This window comes from Numenius arquata, chromosome 9 (assembly GCF_964106895.1).
Source record: "Numenius arquata chromosome 9, bNumArq3.hap1.1, whole genome shotgun sequence".
NCBI classification, from domain to species: Eukaryota; Metazoa; Chordata; class Aves; order Charadriiformes; family Scolopacidae; genus Numenius; species Numenius arquata.
The window spans coordinates 45,555,497-45,580,328 of record NC_133584.1 but is presented as its reverse complement, the minus strand read 5'-3'; the positions used below and the strand labels follow the sequence as shown (position 1 = coordinate 45,580,328).

At 46.4% G+C, this 24,832-nt stretch overlaps 2 protein-coding genes across 2 annotated transcripts in view; one reads left to right on the top strand and one right to left on the bottom strand.

Annotated features, from left to right (window-relative positions):
• The window catches only part of ADAM17 (ADAM metallopeptidase domain 17), a 35,638-nt gene extending 18,710 nt beyond the window's left edge, over positions 1 to 16,928 (top strand). The window contains exons 6-19 of the mRNA XM_074153357.1: positions 106 to 236; positions 2,262 to 2,351; positions 3,415 to 3,528; positions 4,068 to 4,212; positions 4,743 to 4,831; positions 6,914 to 7,066; positions 7,934 to 8,133; positions 9,123 to 9,226; positions 9,904 to 10,038; positions 11,004 to 11,134; positions 11,908 to 11,986; positions 13,151 to 13,239; positions 13,905 to 13,961; positions 14,862 to 16,928. Of these exons, the coding sequence (XP_074009458.1) occupies positions 106 to 236; positions 2,262 to 2,351; positions 3,415 to 3,528; positions 4,068 to 4,212; positions 4,743 to 4,831; positions 6,914 to 7,066; positions 7,934 to 8,133; positions 9,123 to 9,226; positions 9,904 to 10,038; positions 11,004 to 11,134; positions 11,908 to 11,986; positions 13,151 to 13,239; positions 13,905 to 13,961; positions 14,862 to 15,212 (1,868 nt within the window). The 3' untranslated portion in view covers positions 15,213 to 16,928. The remainder of the gene's footprint in view (positions 1 to 105; positions 237 to 2,261; positions 2,352 to 3,414; positions 3,529 to 4,067; positions 4,213 to 4,742; positions 4,832 to 6,913; positions 7,067 to 7,933; positions 8,134 to 9,122; positions 9,227 to 9,903; positions 10,039 to 11,003; positions 11,135 to 11,907; positions 11,987 to 13,150; positions 13,240 to 13,904; positions 13,962 to 14,861) is intronic.
• Positions 16,929 to 18,481: 1,553 nt separating this feature from the next.
• On the bottom strand, positions 18,482 to 24,689 carry IAH1 (isoamyl acetate hydrolyzing esterase 1 (putative)). The gene is made up of 6 exons (XM_074153504.1): positions 24,378 to 24,689; positions 22,194 to 22,246; positions 21,588 to 21,736; positions 20,582 to 20,743; positions 19,061 to 19,179; positions 18,482 to 18,865 (listed from the first exon to the last, which is right to left on the bottom strand). The coding sequence occupies exons 1-6, from the start codon at positions 24,672 to 24,674 to the stop codon at positions 18,698 to 18,700; spliced, it is 948 nt and encodes a 315-aa protein (XP_074009605.1). The 5' UTR covers positions 24,675 to 24,689; the 3' UTR covers positions 18,482 to 18,697.
• Between the last annotated feature and the right edge of the window lie 143 nt (positions 24,690 to 24,832).

Here is a 24,832-nt window from a genome sequence, read left to right as displayed (position 1 = left end):
AAAACCCACCCGAACTCACACTTGTGTCTTAAATAAGGATGATAGACACAGTATTGGCAGTTATACTGAGTGTTTATTTAATGTTATTTGAAATGTTCACATTAGCAAGCATCCATCGAAAGAAAAGAGCTGTTCCAGAGACCTCCAAAAACACGTGCAAGATGTTGGTAGTGGCAGATCATCGTTTTTTCAAGTATATGGGCCGTGGGGAAGAGAGTACCACTATAAACTATTTGGTAAGTAAATATACTCTATTACAATTTGCTGGAATAAGTGCAGGAAAAAATAGTGATTCAGTAGTTAAAACAGCGTACAGTTTATACTGCTTTTGTACAATGTAATGTATTTGCTTCTTATGGCTGTGTGTGCTTTTTACCTGGGAAGGTGCTAAATCATGCTTTAAAAATATTTTATAATGGTGATACTGTAGTTAAATAGTCTTTAAGTTTCGTTTACAAACAAGTCCATCCCCTTCATATACTTCTCCTGGCTGTGCTATTTTCTGTCTAAGAAATTTTCTTTTTCTAGTCAGAGCTTTAGAATCTCCTGGATTTTAAAATCCACTGCTAACAATCCAAGCATCCTTAAAGTTCAAACAGGTTTAAAGCTCATATGAGAGGCAAAACCAACTTGTATAGATGCCCATTCCCCCACAAATTTTTCCAGGATCCTCTGTCTAGAACAATAAAATTAGAAGCAGGCATGGTAAACAAATTGTTTGGTTGTACATGGGTGTTGTGGGTTAACCCTGGCGGAGAGCTCAGACCCACCCAGCCACTTGCTCACTTCTCCCTGTTGGGATGGGGGGCGGGGTGTAAAGGTGGGTCGAGATAAAAACGGTTTAATCATGGAATCACAGAATGGTTAGAGTTGGAAGAGACTGTAAAGATCATCGAGTTCCAACCCCCCTGCCGTGGTCAGGGACACCTCCCAGTAGACCAGGTTGCTCAAAGCCACTTTCAGCCTGGTCTTGAACACTTCCAGGGGTGGGGCATCTAAAACTTCTCTGGGCAACCTGTTCCAGTGCCTCACCACCCTCGCAGGAAAGAATTTCTTTCTAGTATCTAATCTAAATCTCCCCTCTTTCAATTTAAAGCCATTACCCCTTGTCCTATTCCTACACTCCCTGATAGGTAAAGCAAAAACTGCACACACAAGCAAAGCAAAATAAGGAATTAATTTGCTGCTTCCCATCAGCAGGCAAGTGTTTAGCCATCCTCAAGAAAACAGGGCTCTATCACGTGTACCGGTTACCAAGTAACCCAGCCAAAACCAGTACAATTGGGTTGTCTACCTGACCGATTTTTGTGAAATAGAATGCTTGCCCACAGCCTTTCAGCAGAAGTGGAGAGTATGGGTTTGGGGACTGGAGACGAAACCAAATGAAACCGCTCTTGGGGGTCTGTTGTTTGTCAAGAGTCTCTTTCTGAGCCTGAATCTTTGAAATGCTAATCACTCTGTTCCACCTTTTCTGGCTTTTTGACCTTTCTGTCTCCAGAAATGTTTACATTCCCTAGGTAACGGAGCCTCAATTTGTGTGTTTGCAGAAATGCTATTATCTCAGCATCTGACATATGCTGAGGCTAACTTACTCTTGTGTTTCCTGGGTAGATGTGTACTGTTAACAACACAGTGATTGGAAAACTAAAGCATAAAATATTATGGAGTGGCTCTGAAGGTCCCTTCTCATTCTGAGTGAGTTTGATGGTTTATATTTAGTAGAAGGTGGTTTTTAAGAAGATGAGAACAGATTGAAAAGAGAGGTATTGATAGTGAGCACTGATGAGAGACTTTATGGAACCTTGTGCTTAAACCATAATGAGGAAAATAATGGGTTTTTGGCTGGGAGAGGGAAGCGAGCCCCAGGGGTCAGTTAAACTAGTTAAACATAGTGGTAAAACAAAGCAGTAAAAACAACTTCCTCCTCTGCCCTTCCCCTCAAAGAAACATGGAAATCTAGTATGTGAACAAAGGGTTTCACAAGATGTTCTTAATGTTATCGCTCTTCCACTACACAAACGAAAGAGATAAATGGGAAAGTTTGTACTGCTTTTTTATTATGGAAAATTTTCAAGGATATTTGATAATACTCTCTGGAGTGCTGTTGGTTTTGGATCACTGAATATGTCTGTTATGTTATATGAGGTTCAGTTTTAATTTGAAGTGAGTGTTTCTAGATAAGTATGTTGCAGCTTCTCTGAGTGTCTTGAACTTAATAACTTAGCTTAGAACTAAGTAACTTGTTTTTCTTTTCTGTATAGATTGAATTGATAGACAGAGTAGATGACATCTACCGAAATACTTCCTGGGACAATGGAGCCTTCAATGGGTACGGCATACAGATAGAACAGGTATTCACTGGACTATGCAGAGGGCTTCCAATTTAAAGGATAAGAACATGGTTTAGATATCAGGGTTTCTGATTATTTTATCTGGATTAGAGCTAAAATAATCAAATCCTACGTTATTAACTCCAGCCAGGAGCACGCTGAAGTAGCATCTTGCTAGAGGTGGTGTTAATGATCTGACACAGCATGCCCATGTTCCTTGCAGCGTTTGAGATGGGAGTTTTCAGGGAGTATCTTTCCATAGTTAATCTCAATTCAAAGGTGCTTTTTTTTTTTAATCCTAATTTTTTTTAATTCATGTTTCTGTCAGACATACTCTTACGCGTGTGTTTAATGCTTGTGTCGGAGCACTTAGCTTACAAAGCCTGAGTGGGCCTCAAACACAGATGAAAAAACACAAGTCCTGGCTGAAGAGCTTTTATGACTCCCTTAGACATCGTGATAGTGTAGAGACTGATATAGGGTGGACACAGGGGATGATGGCTTCTGAAAGTTAGTGCCCAGAAATCTGGAAAAGGACACTAAAAGGAAGAGGAATCCATCAGCTCAGAGTACTGTTAGAGCTGTGATGTGGAACACGGAGACTCGTGGTACAAGCCAGCTGCCCCTTTGCTGAGAAAAGGTCTGCAGGAACAAGGAAGGAGGGTTAATTGGGCGGGGAGAGGGAAAGAACATGATACACTGATTCTAGGTTACTGGCAAGGTAGCAATCCTTTAAAATAAGTTTTGCTTAGCTAGAACTCTGAAATGGTTTGGGGTTATTTATACTAGATGTAAATCCTGGTTGTATTTGGGGTTTTTGATAGAGAAACATGCATCTGAAAGCAGACTGTTACAGTGAAAACTGTTGATATTGCCCTATAAAAGGGCGGGTGTAGTTACTTATGATGTAGTTGGTGTATCTTAACTAGCAGAGGCTGAAAAGTTAACATTAGAAGCATGCTGAGTCTGAATTTTTCCTCCTTGCAGATCTGTTGAGACATTTAAGATTACATAGAAAGCTTTTCTGTAGCTATAAAATTGACCAAAATTCCTCTACGTTGTTGTCACCCTTCTTGAAATGTAGATTATCATCCACAATGAGCCAAATCTTGTAAAACCTGGAGGAAAGCATTACAATATGGCAAAAAGTTACCCAGATGATAAGAAAGATGCCTGGGATGTGAAAATGCTGCTAGAGGTAGGTTGTAACCCTTGAAAAATGATGCCCCTTCCAGAGAATTACTCATTCATACAGCTGCTCTGTAGTAACAGATGAAACTCCTCTACTTCCTTCCCATGACGTGTGAATGTTACACAAAGTCTAACTAGCCGCTGTGTCCTGTAGCCCATGGTAAAGGGCTCTGTTGCATAACTATAGAGCACACACCAATTAGAATTATTAATACGTGGCCTGAGTCAGAAAGGCAGTCCTGATACGTCTGGCTCTGAGACTGGCTGCCTTGTGACTTTCGTCTAGTTATTGCACTTGGTTTTCTCCTTTCTGTGAAAAGGGGAAATGAATAGACAAGTTTTGTAAATGAATGCATACAATGTACTTGGGTGTTAATTTAATTTTCTACAGCTCTGTAGAACAGCTAAACAGCTGCTTTCTTCTGACTTAACCAGGTCTAGAAGGTGCTTGTTTAGTTATTAAATAAATGTTCTTATCTATAGACTTCTAGTATGTACCATAAAGTGTCTTACAAAGATTTGGCTTTTTTCTTTTTCTCTTTAAAGCAATTTAGCTTTGATATTGCTGAGAAAGCAGCTCACGTGTGCCTTGCTCATCTCTTCACGTATCAAGATTTTGACATGGGAACGCTTGGATTGGCTTATGTTGGCTCTCCCAGACCTAACAGCCATGGTGGCATTTGTCCTAAAGGCAAGGCTTCTTTTTCTTTCTCCTAGTTGTGGGTTGAGAGCTAGTCTTTGTTATTTGTGCTTAATCTTCTTCTCCAGCTTTCATGGAGCATGATGTGTTATTTGCCTAGGCTCTAGTCATTGGTTTTCAAATGGAATAGATGGCTGTTTTCTTGTCTTGAGCTGGAAGAAGAAGGGAGGGAAGGATAAAAGTCACTAAGCTATCTGGTGTAAACAAGCTGGCTAGAACAGACCCTAGGCCGAGGGCTGTTTTCTGCGGGTGCATCTCGCAGCGGTTCTGCAATGGCAGGCGCTGTTGTCTTGGAAATTTCTTATATTTTCCCCTTTACTGCAGTACATGAGCCGCTTGTGCTGTGCTTAAGTCTCCCCACTCCAAAACCTGGCAAGAGGCAGGGTCTCACTGGTGAGCCTGTGAGAACAATAAAGCTGTTCATTTCCCCAAACAAGGATCTCTCTCTCCCCCCCAAATCCCTGAAAACCAATAAAAACATTTGGCAATTTTTATTTTTTTTTTATTTCTCACTTCTATAGCTTATTACAGTCCAATTGCAAAGAAGGACATCTATTTGAACAGTGGCTTAACCAGCACCAAGAACTATGGGAAGACCATCCTCACAAAGGTAGGAGAGTATCCTCCTCTGCAGAGCGTGAATGTTTGGTGTGTTGGTGACGTGTGCCATGGGATTGTGACAAGCTTCCATGCTCCCAGAGACAAGCTGCTGGCTTTCCATTTGAGTCAGAGCCCTGGAGACAAGGATGTAGGGCACAAAACTAAAATCACTGTTTTTGTTCTTGCTGACAAGGGGAATCAGGACTGAATGGGATTGAAGACTGAATTCACTGTGGAACAGGAATAGGGAAAAATAGCTAGTGTCTAATAGGAGCTGTAGTTGTCCAGATACAAACAGGATTTTGATATCTAAAGATGAATTTAAATGTATTTTGCTTTAAAAAACAAAAACCAAAACCTCAAACAGAAGCAGCACTATTATACAACAAGTAGCCTCACAGTAAAAATAAAACTAGTCTGCTGAATAAAGTAAGAAAAAACTTATATGTTTGCTGTTACGTATGCCTACAACACGCAGATGGACGATTGCATTACACTTAGTCTGTTCCATTTGCAAGGTAAAGCACGGAAAGTAGTGCTGACAAAGTAGGAGTTTTAGTTTGGGCCTTTTAATGAAATTCCTCCACCTGATTTTTATGTGTGTCCTGAATAAGTAGAACAGAAAACAGCAGAATAGACAGGGCTTATTAGTGCTAATACTAAGCCTAATGTAAATTGATGCTCTGTGGATATTTTTTTTTCTTCATACTTGATGTAATAGTGAATACATAAAGGCCTGAATATGAGCTTTGTCTCACTTGTAAAGATACCAGAGTAGTGCCTGTGTTTGCATCTACCAGACCTTTGCAGTTGGGCATATTTCTCTTTTGCTGACTTCTGCTGACTTCTCAGCTGTGTTTTTCTGTAGCCTGATTATAAAGAGAATTCATAATTGGTGTGTGGGCTAGAACTTGGCACAGAAGCTGTCAAGAAGCTAGAAAAAAAAAAAACAGACAGTGAAGCTTTGTGTTAGAGGGATGTTGACAAAGAGCTGTAGCTGTTGCCATGCTATTTGCATTTGCTGTTCAATCTCCAGGCTGGAGTTCTGCCTTGGATTACAAAGGAAATTGAGTTTGCTGTCTTCCCAGTGGCAGGCACAAAGCTTGGGCTGAGGCAACGGGAGTGTTATGGATTGGCTTCACAGGGAGAGTGCTGCATGGTGTCCACTTGGGTTTAAAAAAAAAAAAAAAAAAAACAAACCTGCTTATAACCCTTCCTCAGAGTAAAGAGAATGAAGCATAGGTGTGATCTCTGGGCAGCTGTCCTGTCTCTGGCTCTCGCATTAGCTATGCTGCACTGGGTACTGGTGCTGCTCCTTGCAGTGCTTGGTCCTTCCTGTGCCTGCACAGCAGCAGCAATGACCGTTAGCTCTTCAAACATGCTTCTCTTTCTCATGAACTGCTCGGTCTCCTTGTGGTTAACTCTTATTTCTGAGCTAGTTTTATTTGTGGTTGTCACCTTGTGAGCTTGACACCATCTGCTGGTCAAGGCACAGCAGGGCAGCACGCAATGCAGTGAGGCAGAGCTGATTTGGGAACCTCAGCACAGGGAGCCCTGTCTTGCATAAATGACTTTGGAAATCCATCCCTGTTGGGCCACATTTGCAGGTGTCTTGCCTAGTAGTCGTGCAATAGAAGAGCTTATTCAGCACTCCTAATGTCGTCATCCACTTAGAAGAAGTAATTCTAATGGCAAGGTATGTTAAACAAGAGATTGACTAATTGTAGTAGCTGATATTTGTTTGGATTGTTTTTTGTTTCACCTTTTTTTGCCTTCCAGCTATTTAAAATCAAGTTTTGATACTTTAAGTGTCTGCATTGCATTGAAAACAAGATTGAATCAGTATTGTAGGACATTTTGCCTTTTGCCTTTAACAGTAGTTTAGTATTCAAACCTAGGCCTGGGACTTGCCTTTGGAAATGGACCGTAATTTTTTTTGCCTTCAGTTCCCCACTTCTAAAACTAAAAAAAAAAAATGTTTCCATCTCAGTGTATCTTAGAATTGTGGGTGGACTGGAAGTAGCTGGGATTTTCTGTCCTGTCCTGCTTGGACTAACTTTTTTCAGCATTGCTTTTTTTCGTGTTCAAAAAGGAGGCTGACCTGGTTACGACGCATGAACTCGGACATAACTTTGGAGCAGAGCACGATCCTGATAGTCTGCCAGAGTGCGCCCCCACTGAAGACCAGGGAGGGAAATATGTTATGTATCCAATTGCTGTCAGTGGAGATCATGAAAACAACAAGGTATAGTTGCATAGTTTTGCTTCCGCTTGCAAGTTTCTGCTATGGTCAATGACCCTTTGCATGGAAAGTCTATTTAGTTAATGATTCCTGTAGTTTCAAACCATCAGGAGTGTAATGGATTACCCATAAGCAGAAAACATACTTGTATGTCATTGAGTTCTCTGCAAGATAAGTTCATCTTTGGATTCTGAGTTTCACTGGAGTTCATGGCACGTTCAGGTGCTTTTTTAATTAATTGTTTGTAATTAACTGTGGCTGCATGCTCCTGAGAGCAAGTCATCAGCAAGAGTCAAATACAGGACCTCCAGTACCAGATAGTGTTTAGGTGGTCCCTAGCTGTCCTTGTTGGAGAGAGACTGCCAGACGCCACAGTCGTGGTGCTCGCCAGTCTCAGAAGCTGGCACTGTCAGCGGGGACTTGGCATCGTACTCGTTCTGCAGATGAGAAACCAAGATTAAGGAGGGAATGATTAATCTGCAGCCTAGTCTGGCTCCTTGGGGTTCAAGCCAGCCCTGCTGCCGAGAGGCAGCGCAGTCTCTCCCTGCTGCTATAACTTCACAGTGCTTCCTGGGGATGGTTGCTAGTGTTCCTCAAGCTGTGGGAGAGCTGGAGTTGGTTCTGTGACCCTGAGGCAGACTGTGTGCGAGTGTCCCTGCATTGTAACGTAGCAATGTCCTTTATGGACCCAACCATTACTTTCCCATCTTAAAATTTTTCCAAGGTATCAAACTTGCAATATAGAGGGAGTAACTGCTTTCTGAGATGCCAGAATTTGGAGGCCTGAGGAAATTGAGGCTGTCTTAGGTGCCAGGTGTTGACAGAAAGGCATGCTCCTCAGTGCTGCTCTTTCCCCTCATGACTCTTTAGATGTTCTCAAGCTGCAGCAAAAAATCCATCCATAGGACCATAGAGATCAAGGCCCAGGAGTGCTTCAAGGAGCGCAACAACAAAGTGTGTGGGAACTCCAGGGTAGATGAAGGGGAGGAATGCGATCCTGGCCTCTTGTACCAACAGGCTGATCCCTGCTGCTCTGCAGACTGTAAACTGAAAGACGGTGCCAAATGCAGGTAAGGAGAAATAAGTTGCAACTTCTCTTACATGGGAGAGAACGGTCGGCTGGGCTGAAAGCTCCCTGAGCCACCTGCAGTGTCACAGACCTGTTTCCTGGTCTTACGGCTGAACGTGGGAGCTGAACACAATAAAGGCTTTCAGGAAGGGCTGCTGTACGCATGCACTGGTTGCATACGTTTAATTTTTATAGCGTTCTGCTACCATTTCTGAAAAGTGTCAAGAGCTGGGGGCTTGGAGGTGATTGTTGGTATATTTAAGAGCAAAAACCAAGCATTCAAAAATTAATATTAAAAATTCCCTGTGCAAATACAGTTTTTGCTTATATTGCAAAGAGGCTGTAAACTGGGGTCACATTCTGCTATTTTCAAGACTGCTGCAAAATTGCTTGAGCAGACAACAGTGACGGCACTGTTCTTTTTGCTGCTTGTGTGCTGCTTTGGGGTGTTCGTGGCCCTGTTACAATGCATTGTCCAGTGTGGTTTTTCAGAGTTGAGCTCTACACCATGTGACAGTAGAGGGCTCGTGCAACAGCTTTAATGACCTGCCGTCAGGTGTGTTTGTACCAAGGGCCTTCTTACGTTAGATGCAGAACAAAAAGAATAAAGAGAGCGCAGAATAAAGAGCAGTAAACCTTCAGGACAAACGGGGGAAGAAAACAATGGAAGATCTTGTCCAAAGTTGCACAGCAAGTGACAAGAGGATCCAGGTGCCTTGAATAAATATAAGGATCCCTGTGTTGTCTCTCAATAAGCACTGTCTACATGCTTTCACCTTCAGTAAATGAAGAGTGAGTGGGTGTGTAGAAAAGTGGTCGTGGGAGAGGGCAGAGAAGACAAGAGTTTTGAATCAGTGAGTCAGTCGGCAAGAAGTAGCTTTTTTTTTTTTTTTTTCCTCCTAAACATCCTTTTTGCTCGGCTTTGTCATGCTTGTGCTTCTTTTGAAAAATTGCTTAATATTTCTTCCTTTCATTTTGATCTTTCCACAGTGATCGGAACAGTCCCTGCTGTAAAGGCTGCCAGTTTGAAAGTGCACAGAAGAAATGCCAAGAAGCCATAAATGCCACTTGTAAAGGAGAGTCTTTTTGTACTGGTAGGACGTGTTTCTGTCCCCTTTACGTCAGCTAGTCCAGTGCTCCGGGCTCAATGTCCTGTTCGATCTAGTGCCCTTTATTCATCCGGTACATGTAATTTTAGGGACCAGTTAAGCATCACGAAATTGCCCTATAATGAGTTTCATTGTAGTTCAGGAGTCACTTGGTGATTTACTGCCCAGAAGAACATGAAAAATGTTGATTACTTTTTTCTTCTTTTTCTTTTTTCCTTCTTTCTTTCCCTTTAAAAAAGAAAAAGCAAAACAGGGTGTGTCACTGGGAAGGGGATAAAAATGAGCTGAATCTTGCCATAGAAAGGGTGGAATTACTGCAACTCTGCTTCACTTCCCCACTTGTTTATTTCCCTCTCATAATCGTTCCTGGAGGCAAGGAGTCGTCAGAGCTCCTGCTTTGCTGATGGTGCCTCCAGGGTCTGCTCCCTACCGCTTGGTTGCTGGAGTGCTACAGTGCCTGAGTTGCTGAAAGCCTCAAAAACTTCTGCTGCCTCTTGGAGGAGCTGGCAGGCAGCCTGCAGATGAAAGCCAAGAACAAGCTATTGGGGTGTCCCCTGGGATGAGTCTGGATTTCCTTTGTTGTCCTTTGTAATTCTGGACACTTTGGTGCTCTGCCCTTCACTCTAACACAGTCCTCCCACCCTGTTGACCTCCATCCACAGGGAACAGCAGCGAGTGCCCCCCTCCAGGGAATGCTCCAGATGACACAGTCTGCGTGGACATGGGGAAGTGCAAGGATGGGGAGTGCGTCCCTTTCTGTGAGAGGGAGAAGAACCTACGGTCCTGTGCATGCAACGGTGAGTGACACGGGACTGAACTGAAACGCGTGCTTCAGCTCTGCTCCTTGGAGAGTGCTGGCCTTGCTATGGGATTGTGCGTTGGAGGGCTGAGTTGATGGTTTCTGAAAATGTTGAAACTGTTTTTTAGGGCTAATATTTTCTGTTTGGAAAGGGAATGTGGATGTCCTCTTGTCCTCTGATGGTCTGGGTTTGAAGACATTAAGATGAGACTTACAGTCTGGCCACCCCAGTTAAAGGAGAGGGCACTCTCCCACCCTCCACCCCTTCTGGCACAGGTGGATGGGAGGGAAGGTCTGACTGTTCTCTGATTGTAAAGAGATCACAACCAACCTCTCGACCAGGCATCTGGCAGAGGAGTGGTGGCCTCCAACAATTTGTTACAGAATGATTTCAAAGAGGTTGAAGTGCCTTGAGACACGGGATCCCTGAGCCCAGGCCTCTGCTACTGCAAACCCGCACGTCGTGTACTTCGGTCAATAAACTTTGCTGTTCTCCTGCTCTTCATCTCGGCTCCTAAAACTGGTGAAGAGCTGTGAGCAGGATTAGGGCTTCACAGGGGCAGTGCAGGGAAGTGCCGTGAGCCCCACCGTTTGAGATGGAGGGCGTAGCCAAGGAGAAGGGTACCTAGAGGTTCCAAGTCCAAGAAATATTTACATCTGTATCTTGGACATGTTTGGAACCTCTTCACCTGCCTGTTGATTCCTGCAGTGTTGGAGTATCAGCTTGAAGAGCTTGGTCCCGCTGTGTCTCCTAATATGCTGCACAGGGCACCTGGTCGAGTTTCAGGTTTGGTCATCAGAGTGCCCGAAATTGGGTGACTTGCACAGTCCTGCCTTCCCCGTGGGGAAGCTGGGCAGGAACACGGTCAGCCAGGGGACGCGTGGGGTTACGCACCTGCATGGTTACGGGTTGCAGGTGACTCCTGGTGCTGCTGAGGAAATGAGTTTGTTGCTTTATTACAGAAACGGATAATTCCTGCAAGGTGTGCTGCCGGGACGAGCAGGATCGGTGCATACCCTACGTCGATGCTAACGACCAGTTCCTCTTCCTGCGCAAGGGGAAGCCGTGCACTGTGGGCTTCTGTGACACAAATGTAAGTTATCCCAGATGTCACTGCACTGCGTGCTCTGTGTCGGAGGTGAACGGGTGCTTCCGTAAGCTCATCTAGGTTTGCAGTGCTTGCTATTTCAGCTGTTCACGTTAGCTCAATTAATTTTGACTAAAATAATTCAGGTCAGGGAGCAATCACATGAAAATCTAGTTGGCAGTACCTGAAAGGGGCAGGGAGACTGGTGGCTTGCTGGTGCTCGGTGACTGTTTCAGTGGTACAGCCGCACAGAGTCGTGTCACCTGCAGGCCCAATGGTCACGGCTGAATGGGGTGCTGGCAGAAGTGAATTTGGGAGGGCATGGCCCTGCCCTTCTGTCAGCAGAACTGAAAGACAGATGATTTGCTGTGTTACACCAGCACGGCTACAGCTGGGAGTCTGGCTGAAACCTTGGCCTCCTGAGAACTGCAGCCTTCTCAACAGGTAACGGGAACCGAGCCTTCTGGTATTTCAACCTCTCCAGAAGCTTCAGCTTTATGTCACCTAACATGGGGCAAGGGTGGGGTGGTTTTTGCATGTTTCAGACATTAAAACTTCATCTGTTTCAGCAACAGAATTGAAACTGTTTTGCCAAAAATAAGGGGAGTAAAAATGGACCGTTGGTACTGGGCATGAGTGTAAACCTATATTCAGAATGTGAGTCAAGTGCTGCTGCGTCTGTAGATTTAATTTCATTACTGTCTGTATCTTCTTCCCTCTCCAGGAAGGCAGTAGTTAATGCTTAGCTTCATTTTGTAAGTAAGTGCTTTCTTTTGCAGGGCAAATGTGAGAAGCAAGTACAGGATGTGATTGAACGATTCTGGGATTTCATAGACCAACTCAGCATCAATACTTTTGGTAAGATATGTAACCATCTGGGGTTTTCCAGTTCATGACATGAACCTCTAAAGCCTTGGAGGAAGTTAGCTGGCTGGTTTTATTCATCTGCATGCATATATATATATTAAAAAAAATAAAAATGTGGTTTTTTCCTAAAGTTTGACAATACTGATCTTACGGTTTAAAGCTGAAAGAATGGGGGATCATTTTGCATTTTTCCACTCTGTTATTTTCTAGGCATCTTCTAAGCTTGTAAAGGAGACGATAGCTTCTTGTCTGAATACCAAGAAGTAGGTCAATTAGAGAAAAGGAAATAACAGACAGCCTTTGTAGAGGTCAGCTAGATGCAGTGTAGTATAAAGTTGGGCTCTCGGGGGGATTTAAATGTCAACAGAGTGGGAGAGGAAAACTTAATTTCTCTCTTATTTAAGAAAACCACTGAGGTCACGCGCCTCAAGCTGTGTGCCTGAGCTGAGTCACTGCCCGGCGAATGTGAGTGGGACTCCTTGGTGTGATCCCCAGCGTGCAATCCTAGCAGGTGGCTCCCCCGTGTCACCCCCCGGTGTCTCACTCTTATTACTGGAACCATATGAAGCCCGTTAATAAGCCGGTGCTGTGCAATGTCTGGGTAACTCCATGTGCCCATGGTAATGCTGTGCCTACGCAGTGTAATTATCTGGATTTGGGCTGTTCAATCTCGAGTTCTAGGGTCAAAAAATTGTTTGTTAGGTAATCGTGAAAGCTATTTAGCCTGCTGAGGTAGAGGAAGTTTGTATATCTTTGATTTTCAAATACTTATTTGTGGAGGCAGGTAGTTATGACGTGACTGTAAGATCAGAATTGGGTAACAGACTCGCAGTGTCTTGTATTAATCGATTGAGAGGGGCACCGTGGCTAATTCAATATGGCCTGTTCCAGATCAGCTCATATTGAATGTTAGGGCCTGTGAGCATTTCTCATCAGAGAACAACAGAGGAAAAAACCTGTTATTGTTAATGTATTGGATACAGTTTTCTAAAACTGTATAATTTCTTTTATCTTTGCCTAGTCCTGCAGCCCGTGCTTCTCCGAGCCATTCTGTGGCTTGGCTTGCATGAGCAGTGGCTGCAGGATGGGGATAGGTGTGTATGTTCGTGAAAGAGTGTTTGGTTGGTAACTAACGGGTTTGAACTGATTTCACAGGGAAGTTCCTAGCGGATAATATAGTGGGCTCTGTGCTCGTTTTCTCCTTGCTCTTTTGGATTCCTCTCAGCATCCTTGTGCACTGCGTGGTGAGTAAGCTGTCTTTGAGATGACTGTTCTGTTGGATTGAGCTGTAAGAGAATACCCTTCATATATGAAATGGCAGATGTTTGTGGGAGAAGGTGATGGGAAGCTTGTAGCAAATCCCAGGGGGGGAATCCAGCATATGTAGGACTTACTGCTCCTTCAGTTGGCAAAACTCCTGCTGAACTCTGCCGGGCTCTGACAGACCCAGTGCTCCCATCAGTGTTCCTTCTGAAGCCCGTCCCATTCTTTCCTAGGCAGATTTTCTTCCTCTGCCTCATGAATACTACTCAAGTATAATTTTGGTAACTTCCATTAGAGTCAAAGTTTTCTAGAACCCTGCTAAGAAATAACACTCGTGTTTTGTGGGGAGACCCAGAGCAGGAAATGGTCTTGAGCTTGGGTGGATGGATAAAGAGAGATAAGATAAGAGAGAGACTTCATGGCAACTGGGAGCGTGGGCACGGGGTGTGATGCTGACAGCAGCGTGGGGTTAGAGCAGAGGGTTGCTGCGCCTGCAAGCGCTCCTGGGGTGGATGGGAAGGGAAAAGAGCCCCACGCCCCGCTGTGTCCCAGTAGGGAAATGGGGACAGGGACCTTGCGACTGGGAAACCAACTTTCTTGTTTTGTAAATGTGTGTTTTGGTTTGCTTTTGTTTGTTTTCCAATAGGACAAGAAATTGGACAAGCAGTACGAGGAGAACACGAAGTCCCTGTTTTGCCCCAGTGTAAGTTGCTGTTGGAATCGGAATTGGTAGAAAGCTGTGCAGTGTGTGTCAGGAAGCCTGAGCCCGCAGTGTGTGCGGGGTGTTGATCAAAGAAGCGGTAGCAGGCAGACCTGGAGCCCCGTGTCTCACGCTGCAGATGGATCAATCAATTTAAGGGGAAGCTGTTTCTCGAGCAAGCCCACGTTTGATCTATCAAGCCCTGCAGCTTGGTGGGGTCTGATTCTTCCTTCCTGTAAGAGCTGTGCCTTGACCCTGCTGACAAAGCAGCTCTTGCAGCAGCCGCAGCTCCCGGGGCAGGAAGCGGCTCGGCTCTGCTCTGCACCGCTCTGCGCAGCAGGCGCCTGGGTACGGGGTCCCCTCCGCACGGGTCATTGGCAGCTTCAACCACAGACCGCTTGTTCCCAGCCAAGTGGTGTCAGCGAAGCACGAGGCTCAGCGGGGTGATGCTGCAGAAAAATCTCTGCAAAATGTGGGGTCTTTGCTGCAGAACCAGCTGCAGGTTGTTTGCAGGGGTTGGAACCAGTGGAGGTAAAAGGGCCTTTCTGCCTTTAGTGCTTAGCAGCTGGGTTTCTTGAGAAAAAAACAACGCAACAAATTACTCCCGTTGGATGTTCCCTTGCTCTTAAGCATAAATCTAATGTAAAATCCCAAACCCAACTCCTGTTCCAACACGGTGCAGTGGGTTCAGCCCAGCTATCGCAGGGTACCCCGTGGCAGCACGAGGGCAGCCAGTGCATCTCCTGGGAGCGGAGGGGAGGACGTGGTAGCCTTTAAACCGCTCTAGCAAGTGCGGGTGCTCCTTAGAAGGTGCCTGTTCCCTTTGAAAATGGTGCAAAAAACTGAACTCCAGACCAGATCCTGACTGCTTTTCCCAGTGATGTGGCCGCTTGTGTCTTGCAGAACGTGGAGATGCTCAGCAGCCTGGACTCCGCCTCCGTTCGGATCATCAAGCCCTTCCCCGCGGCGCAGACGACAAGCCGGCACCAGCCGCTGCAGCCCATCACCGCCGTGCCCGCCGTCGTCCCGGCACCCAAACAGGACCACCAAAGAATGGACACCATTCAGGAGGACCCGAGCACCGACTCTCACATCGACGAGGACGGGTTTGAGAAGGACCCTTTCCCAAACAGCAGCTCGGCCGCCAAATCTTTTGAGGACTTGACAGACCACCCTGTCATTAGGAGTGAGAAAGCTTCCTCCTTCAAACTGCAGCGCCAGAACCGGGTGGACAGCAAAGAAACAGAATGCTAGTGTCCCGCTGCCTTCTACAGCTGCCGCTTGCGTCTGCAAAATAAGGATCTAAAACCATTTCATTTCTATAAATATAAATATATGTATATATATTTTTGTGAGGGAGCAGGGGAAATAAGGAAGTGACCTACTGCAGATGCTGGTCATGTGTATGACCTTCCTTAAATTACATTTATTAGAGCATTCTATCTTTTAAAAAGGAAAATCCAAACTAAAACTGGCTTGTTTTTGAAGCTTTTTGGATTTGTTTTTTCTATTTCCTTGACCTTTAACATTTCCTTCAACCTGTGGTGCAAATCCAATATCCTGCTGGATATTGCATTGTGTATATCAGCCTTTTTTTATAATTTAATATTTTTTAGTCTGACAGCACTGAGACAAAATTAAGTGGCTTTTTAAAAGAAAACGAAAACGCTGCAGTATGTTCCACAGAGAGTAGGTCATTTAGCAATTTAAGGTACATGAAAGCAAAAGCCTAAACAGGTGCCTCGAGAACAGAATGACAGTAACGAGACATGAAAAAATAGGGTCTCACAGCGTCGGATGAAGATGCGCAATTGGAATCAAGAAGCTGAAGATACACAGCTTCCCAATAAATAAAAGGGTCGCGCTGAGGCTGTTAAACCTTACACAGTGCCCGGAAATGCTCTTCCGGCATGGAGCTCTTTTGCCTCTGCCGTTCGGGTTGTCTTGTCTCCGTGGCAGAGAAAGGCTTTCGTTGGGAGTTTCCCACGCGGCACCAAGGGGCTGCTGTGTCCTGGGTGTCTGGTAGGAGAAGGATGTGTCAGGGAGAAATTGATTCGGACGAGGAGCATTTTAACCAGCTGTTTACAGCAGCTGTTTTGGTGCAGAACTGTTTCTCTGAATGTTATTTTGAAATGGGAAATGCTGTTGTTGGGACCATTCAAAGAGCTGAGCCTGAGTTTTCAGGGTCTTTGTGGCCTTTGGAAGCTCCTGCTGCGTAAATAAACGGGGAAAAAATTTACTCCATTGCAGGGGAGGCACCTGTTTAAAAACAATTATGGATTTAATCGCAAAAGAAATCAACCTTTGTTAAACTTACAGGGCAAGGATAAGGAGGAGACTTCATGAATTCAAATTCCCCCACAGGTATAAAATGTGAGGTTCGAAGTTGATAATTCAGTGGTGTCCTCTGATGTACCCGGAGCTCCGTAAGGGGAGCTGGGCACGGCAGGAGCCTTGGTTCAGCTTAGTAGCAGGTGGAGCGGCACAGGGGAGTCACGGCGAAACGGTCCTGACGATAAAGCAGCATCTTCCTTCTGTACCTGTTTTCTCCCATAATGATTTACTGATAAAACTGACGTAAGAGGCGCCCAAGGGTAGAAGCGTTTTAACTGTTACAGGCCGCGCTCAGCCACGGGGGAGCCGCGGCTGCGGGAAGTCTGTGTGTTTTTAGATGCGAGGGAAAGGAACCCAACCTGTGCCGCAGGGATCCTGCGAGTGCCCCCTTCCCCTCCCCACCCACGGATACTTGTTACACTAATACTTGAATGTGTGCCTTAGGGTGTTCCTGCCTGACTCGCTGGGGTGCTTTAGAGACTGGGGTTGGACTTTGGCGTTGGGTTTGTTGTTGTATTTTTTTTTTTGTTTGGGTTTTTTTTTTGTTTGTTTGATTCAGTGCAAAGTACATGTGTGAGGAGTTAATTTAATTCCCAATACAATAAAAACTTTTTATATATAAAAAAATAATCTGTTAAACAAGAGCTGTTTGGGTGCAGTTCTTTCAGAAAAGATCTAAATCCTTTCGTTGTCAGACCCAGCCAGACTCGAGCCAGTTCCCCTCTGACGCTGAGTGTCTGGGGTGCAGCCCTGCACCCCTGGGGCTGTCCTGCTTCCTGCTGGGGGTGGCCTTGGTCTCGCCACGTGTCCTGGGGTCAGTTCTGATGGTGACGTTTGTATCTAAGGTATCTGGAAATGCCTTTCCAGGTAGCAAATGTGTAAGTACTTGTTCTCAGCACCAAGGTCTTTCCTTCCCAGAGGAAAAGCAGGCAGTGGCATGTGCTCGGGAGCATGAAAATAGAGGTCTGGAGCAGGAAATCAGAATCCATCCCCAAATCCAAGCAGCATTCCTGAAACTGTGAAATCGGTACTTATGCAGTTTGTAACATCTAATGCAGGAAGATCCCCAGCTTCTGCGGGGAGCCCCTTCCCCTGTTCAGCCCATCTTTGCTGTAAGCATTTATTACAGAAAGGACAGTCCCAGTTTAATATTCATAACATTAAATCAAAAATAACTACTTACGCTCCAATTTATAACACTGTCACAGAGTCATGACAGGGCTTGGCCAACTTGCCTAGTTACTCAGTGAAGCAGCAGGACCTGGTGCTGCTCTCCCCTCAGCCTCTGCCTCGCCCACTGCATAACAAATACTTTACCCACGGCCTCACCATTGGCCTCATCTGCTTCGTGCCAGTGAAACAGTTTAATACAGCCTAGAATTACGTGGAGGGTTTTAGTTGCAGCGATTACTAGTTCTCTTTAATCTATGCTCCAGGGGTAGGCTTATTTTTTTCTGTACCTGGTTGACTAGCCAATTAGTTCCCCAACCACTTTCTTCCCCTGTGCTGTAGAAGTTCATCTAGGTTTCACGCAATTTTTTGCAGTTTGTAAAGGTAATTTTGTACTTTGTGTTCTCTCGGCTGAAAACTCTATGGAGTGTGCAGCACTCATCTGTTACACCAGTTGTTAAACTCTGGATGAAGGCCAAAGCGCCCTTGAAATGTCTCCTTAACAACTTGGTGGCAAATTACCTGTGACGCAGCTTCGTCAGCAGAGGTGCAGACCCTTTCTACTTCCTCTCAAAATGAGGACGTGCAGCACCAGTTTTATGCTGCCCAAAACCAGGTAGCATTTTGAAATCCGTGTCTCTATGCAAGAACCTGGTGCCAAAGTAAGCTAAGTTTTAAAAGCCCTACAATATATCACTATCAAAAGCCTTGCTAAGGCTCAGGAAACTGCTTTTACTGCTGTGTTACAGCCAAATTAATTAGTTGGGGCTGACATTAATGGCTCTCGACAAACTCCCCGCTGCTGCCTCCTACCAGCTCCTGGGTCTTTGAAGCCTGTAGATGGTATTAACCAAAGTGTAGTCCCCAAAGCTCAGCTCAGCCAGGAACACCTCAGGGTGGCCTCCACCCCTTGCTCACAGGGCAGCCGAGACTCATTTTCCTCCAAGGCTTCCAAGGGAAGAGGTGCTCACCCCAGGATGTTGTGTGCAGGGTGCAGACAAACCACCCCAGGACACAACCCCACTGGCTTTATCTTTATTCTCCCAGCGACCAAGGGAAGGGGAGGGGGATGCGTATCGATGGGGGGCTGCTCCCTGCCCCGTTCCCCAAGTACACGGTGTTTTCCCCGTTCCCCAGGTACCCGGCGTTTGCAGTGTCCTGCTGGATACCGGCGGCTTGTAACCGGCCAGGCCGGGCTGGGCTCGGCTGCTTCGGCTCCATCCCACTGGGGGGTCTCACAGCAGACTGGCCTCGGGGTCCATGTGGTCCACGTCACGCCAGTAGGGGAGCAGCGAGGGAAGAGCAGACAGTTTTTTGTCCAGGTGTGACCAAAGCTGTGCTGCCAGAAAGCTGTTGCCTTTCGCTGATAAATGGAGCCCATCAGACAAATAGGAAGAGAAATCCTGCAGAGGAGGTCAGAACCACGAATTAACACGGTTTGCTTGTATGAAGGGTTCCAGATTAATGGTTTTTTCCCCTCTCCCAAAATGGGATGTGGGTATATTTTGTATCATTTCCGTGATGATGCAGCACTACTGGTTACTCTGCACTAAATTAGACTGGAACTGTCGTGAAAGGTGTTTCTCGTGACATCATACCTGATTTTTCTGCATCAGTGTCCAGAGGTCGAGTACATCCGTCCCACAGTCCCTCGCCACCTGGACGCAGGCCTGGGCGTATTCCCCGGTGGTGGCATTGCGGCGATTTAATTTGTCACCTGGCAATCCGAAACAAAACATTTAGCAGTCGCAACTGACACAGCTTGAGTTCAGTCTTCTGGGCATCAAGGAGTTAAACCAGCGGATGTAACCAACTACAAACCGGTGTCTCCCACAGCGCTCTCACTTGGAAGCTGAGTTTCTCTTCCTGCCTCTTTTCACTGTGAACTCTTTTTTTTCCTGTGAACGCCATCATCCCCGTGTGTCACAGGTCTCCTTTGCTTTGGTATCTACCTGACAAAACTAGAAATGAGCAGAATGTTCCTCCTGGATACTGGCTGTTACTGCTGCTCGCTGTGCCCGCAATCCTTTACTTGTGGTCCATGGTCTGAGATCTCCCCGTCTCTTGTTCCATCCCTAGACAGCAACCGCTGTTGGACAGATGCTGGCAGATTCAACATCGTAAATGCAAGTTTCCTCCCTCCCTCGCTCACAAAAAGGAGAGCTGTATGGTGAAAATGAATTAAAAACATTTTCAAACTGCTACTTGATAGTTCGCAGCCAGATAAGCAGCATTCATCGTGTGCTCGGCTTCTGGGCAGTTTAAACATGAGGTCATCTTCAAAACGCTACAGCTTTGACTGAGTACACAACTCAGGATCTGCAATACCACCTAAATTAGAGAAAAACCTGCAAAACCTAAGCTGACAGCTCTGTATTTACCTGAATCTAACCCAAAAGTCTTTTAAAAGTGTGCGAGAGCTGGACAAGGTGTCCAAGTGGAAAAGAGGACACGCTCTCAGGAGGTATAAACCATCACTGCTGGAGTCCCTGGGATTATAGCAGTTTCCACCAGCTGAGAAACATGAAGTGAACAGTGCTGTTACGCCTCAATTTTCAGAATTAGTCGAACAACATAATGAGAAATCATCTAATCACCTTCTGCTTCTTTTTCAGGTGCTTTTATTAGCATCCTTAGAATATGACATTCTCTGTTGGTTTTTTTTTTTTTTTAATTTAAAATAAACCTGGCTAGGATATTACTACTTATCCAAATAGACGCAAGATAGATACGCTGTGACTATTATGAAATGTTCTAAGGCACACAACGCCAAAATTTGTTCCATTACTCATGTTATTTTGGAAGCTGCTAGGACATGACATAGTCTGGGACATCTCGGCAAAACCTGTGTTCTCAACTGGCAGCCACTTCTCTCAGTTCCACGCACGAACAGATCAATCCACGCTTTCAAAAGGATGTTATTAATTAGTCGGTAGTTGCTCTGCAAGCTTATCCAAAAGCTGTTCAGCAGAACGGCTGGCAGCCCTTTTCCATCAACTCAAAGCCCTTGACTGCAGTCTGGCACAAGCACGAAGCTCATCACCTATCAGCCCGGGGCCAGCAACCTACGCTCTGCCCGTAAAACGCAGAAATTCTGCCCATCCACATCATCCTTTTACCTTTGGCAACACACTCCTTCTCCCAAGCCGATTCCTGAAGAGGTGGTGGCGTTATCAAAATAATCCTGTCCTCGGTAATGTCCACAGACTTCAGGTACTGTATCATGCTCTTTAAGTTCGCGGCATATTCCTCCACAGGGACGTGTTGCTTAGGGTTCAGATCTGCCCGGGGACGGAGCACAGGCGTGAGCGACGTTAAACTGCTGACAGATTTACTACACAACATAACGTGCTTTTTACACAGCGTATGAACGTGGGCACTTGCTTTCAGCGAGTAGTTCGCCTCAGTCATTGATTCAGGAGGTGTCGTGGGGAAATGCCGTTCCTCAGTACCCAAAGCCGAGAAATCAAGAGTTTAAACGCAGCACTTCCAGGTAACACAAATGAGGGACAGGGGGAAAAAAAACCACCTTTTTTTTCTTTTTTTTTCAAAGATGCTGTCTTGCAACTCCGTATCTTAGTATTAGATCACATAATCACCTCAAACTTCACCTGGAACAAAAGCTAAGATTTTTTGCTCTCTTGGATGCAGAGAAAAATTTCAAAATTCCCATGGACATAAAGAGAGTCCTTCATGCACTGAGGTTATCATTTTGTTCAGAGTACCTCTGTGTGCTGCTGTGCTTATCTTAAAGAGGAGCCAAATGCTACCTTCCCTGATTTCCTCCATCCATCCGCCAAAACTCATTAGACTGCCTTAAAGGCAGGAAAATCAGCTAGGTGCCCAATTCCAGTTTTAGATGATGGATACACAACTAATTCTTGAGCACCTTGAAATTTACGGTTAATATTAAAACTTGTTGAGAGGGAGAGAAATAGAAGGCACCGCATGGTTTAAACACAAATAAAATGATTGAAAACAATCCACAGAAAAAAGGGCAACTGCTTCACAGAGAAGCAGCAGGAAAAGTCTGTGTAATGTTCTGCCTTTTCTGCTAAACTCTTAAACTGTCTTAAGAGAACAGGTCACAGAAAAAAAAAAAAAGAAAAAAGCAAGCTACCGTACCTTTCAAAGCACTGTCATTGGCTCCAAAGAAAATAGTAACTGCAACAGTACTCTCAGCACCGGTACTTCTACTGATCAGCCTGGGAAGGATCAGTTTAGCCCACCTGGTGTTGTACCCCGAGAGCCCACGGTTCACAACATCACATTTTCTGAAACAGAGACACGTATCAAAAAGACCATCTCTCCTCTGCCCACCAGAACAAAACTTCGGAAGTTCTGAACCACTCTGTCAGGACACCTGCCTCTGTCCCTCTCGGAAACAACGAGAAGTCACAGGAGGTTTCAGTGGGATTGCAACTTTATGTTTTGAAGGTGTAGTATTTACCTGTATTTACTAAGTATTTCACATAGACTATGAAACCAGAACAACAATCTTGGCAATCACTAAGGATTCTTTTCTTTCCACTCAGGCTTTGAGTGGAAAGAAACACCCAGTGAGTGTTTCCACCAGTATTGGACAGGTTATAACTAAGGCAGTTCCACTTCAATAAATAAATAAATGTTAATAACTAAATACGCATGAAATATTAACGTGATGGTTTTCTTTTAGAAAAGCTGCGCGCCTTCTTGCATGTTAGAAATTACTTTTGAAATTTAAGCTCTTACCTGACCAGTCTCTCAGCGAGGGATGCCCCCCAGCCATTTTCCTGGAAGGAGTGCTGGAAGCAAAGAACAGGGTCAGACCCTCCCTGGAAGAACTCGCCCCCCAGCAGGTCAGTCCCACCACCACCATCTTCCCTCCTCAGAAGGCTTTGGTGCATGGCCTCTGGCACGGCTGCAGCTGGATCGCCTCCCTCCCAGCCTGCCCTGTCCCCACAGATGTCCAACAGCCCTGGTCTCACCTAGACCACTGGCACCAGAGGACATGTGGGACCATCACAGAATCATGGAATTGTCTAGGTTGGAAGGGATCTTTAAGATCATCTAGTCCAACCATCAACATAACTCTGATAAAAAAAAAACCAAACCCCACCATCACTAAACCGTGTCACTAAGCACTATGTCAACCCGTCTTTTGAATGCCTCCAAGGATGGTGCCTCAACCACTTCCCTGGAAGTCCATTCCAATGCTTAATAACCCTTTCAGTGTAAAAATTTTTCCTAATATCCAATCTAAACCTCCCCTGGCACAACTTGAGGCCATTTCCTCTTGTCCTATTGCCTGTGACTTGGGAGAAGAGACCAACCCCCACCTCTCTACACCCTCCTTCCAGGTAGTTGTAGAGAGCTGTAAGGTCTCCCCTCAGCCTCCTTTTCTCCAGGCTCAACAACCCCAGCTCCCTCAGCCGCTCCTCATAAGACTTGTTCCCTACAGAGTGAGGGACCCTGTGGTCCCTTTGTAATCAAAGCCGATGGCTCTCAGGCTGCAGTTTCATTTTGGCCAGTGAAGGTGTTTGGTTTTTTCTTTTTTTCCCCTTCTTCTACTTTCTTTCTAAGATCCTTTCACTGCACCTTCATTCTGGAGAGCACCTCTCAAAAACCCTCTCTCCTCATGCTGCTTTGGACCGCAGTTCAATGCCAACCTCTTCTAGTAGTGGAAAAGTGAACCCCTTCTTCTTCCCACCGCTCCCTGGTACAATGCTGCTCCTGTTTGCAGAGCTACACCGTGAGTAGGTTCAGACAACCCATCTCTCACTAAAGATAACCCTTGTCTTTGGCCCAATCTTTACACATCAGAGCAGCTCTGTGACCCATCACCATACCACAGAAGGCAGGAACCCAAAATGAACACTACAAAGCTGGTGCTGCCTCAAAGGAGATGTTCACCAAGCCATGGTGTGGTCACATCCATGCAGAATGAGCCTCTGGGTCGGGGGAGCTCACTGCAGGGAACTGCACAGGAGGGACACACCAGGAACCAGGACAGCGAGGAGTGTGGGGTCGGGACAGACAACAGGCTCTCCTCCCTGTCTGGAAAATAGGAGAGGAAATGGCCTCAAGTTGCACCAGGGGAGGTTTAGATTGGATATTAGGAAGAATTCCTTCACCGAAAGGGTTGTCAGGCATTGGAACAGGCTGCCCAGGGAAGCAGTACAATCACCGTCCCTGGAGGTATCTAAAAGACAGGTAGACATGGTGCTGAGGGACATAGCTCAGTGGTGGACTTGGCAGCGTTAGGTTGATGGTTGGACTTCATGGTCTTGAAGCTCCCTTCCAACCTAAACGATTCTATGAAATCACCACTGCCACCAAAATACCAGAAGCTACGCTTCCACCAGATCACGCTCCTAACATAGGAACTTCATGAATTTCTGCAAAAAGGCTCTAAATCTCACAGAAGACCACCGCGGATGTAAGCTCCCGGCTCACTCTCGTGGGAGACCCGGCAGGGGCGGAACCACGCCGGGCCGCACTCCCCCCCCCGCCCCGGAGCCAGGCCGTCCCCGCGGATCCTCCGCCAAAGCGGACTTTCAGAGGCGCCCGGAGGGTGGGCGATCCCTGAGGAGAGCGGCTGAGGGGGGGTCGGCCGCCATGGTCCCGCCGGACCGCCTTCTCCCGCGCCCGCCCAGGCGGCGACCGGCCGTGGGCCCCCACAGCGCTGGGACACGCACAGCCCCTCCCGCCGCAGCCGCCGCCTCCCCCTTTTTCCTCAAAAATCAGTAACAAGCAAAGCCCCGTGCGCGGCACTGCCGAACGCCGGGCCGCTGCGGCCTTCAGGGAGAACCAGAGGGGCAGCAGCCGCTACGAGGAACCGGGACCTTCACGGGGCTCCGGGCGGGAACCGAGGGGTCTCCGCGGCGGCCTGAGGGGGAGGAAGGGGGTCCTGAGGGGCCGCGAAAGAGCCGCTACCTCAGTGATGGAGTCTCCGAAGAGGACGACGCGCGGCCAGAGTAGCAGCCGCCCGCGGGCCCCCGCCTCCGCCAGCGCCATGGCTGCCGCCGGACGTCCGCCGGCACCGGGGGAGGAGGAGGAGGAGAAGGAGAAGGAAGAAGAGGAGAAGGAAGGGGCCTCGCCGCTTTCTCTGTGGCGGGAAAGGGGGCCGCCGCGGCTCGGGGGAGGCTCCCTTTCTGCCCCCTCTTTCCTTGGGGGTAGATCTGGGCCCGGGAGTAAGGAAGGACAACGGTGGGGAACCCAACACCAGCCCATGGCACCTTTAACCCCTCCTCCATCCCCCTTAGATGGGCGGAAAGCACATTTAAAAAAAAACAAAAACCCGCATCGTTTAAAACCTAAGGTTATCTGTTCCGAAGACAGGCTTCCTTGTTAAGAAAATGCGATTTTCTTCTTAAGAAGACTTCATGCTC

Coding starts and splice junctions, on each gene's coding strand:
- IAH1 (XM_074153504.1), bottom strand. CDS start 24,674: ATGGGCTGGTGTTGGGTTCCCCACCGTTGTCCTTCCTTACTCCCGGGC. Junction 21,737..22,193: donor CTCGCTGAGAGACTGGTCAG/GTAAGAGCTTAA, acceptor TCTCTGTTTCAG/AAAATGTGATGTTGTGAACC. Junction 20,744..21,587: donor CAATGACAGTGCTTTGAAAG/GTACGGTAGCTT, acceptor GTCCCCGGGCAG/ATCTGAACCCTAAGCAACAC.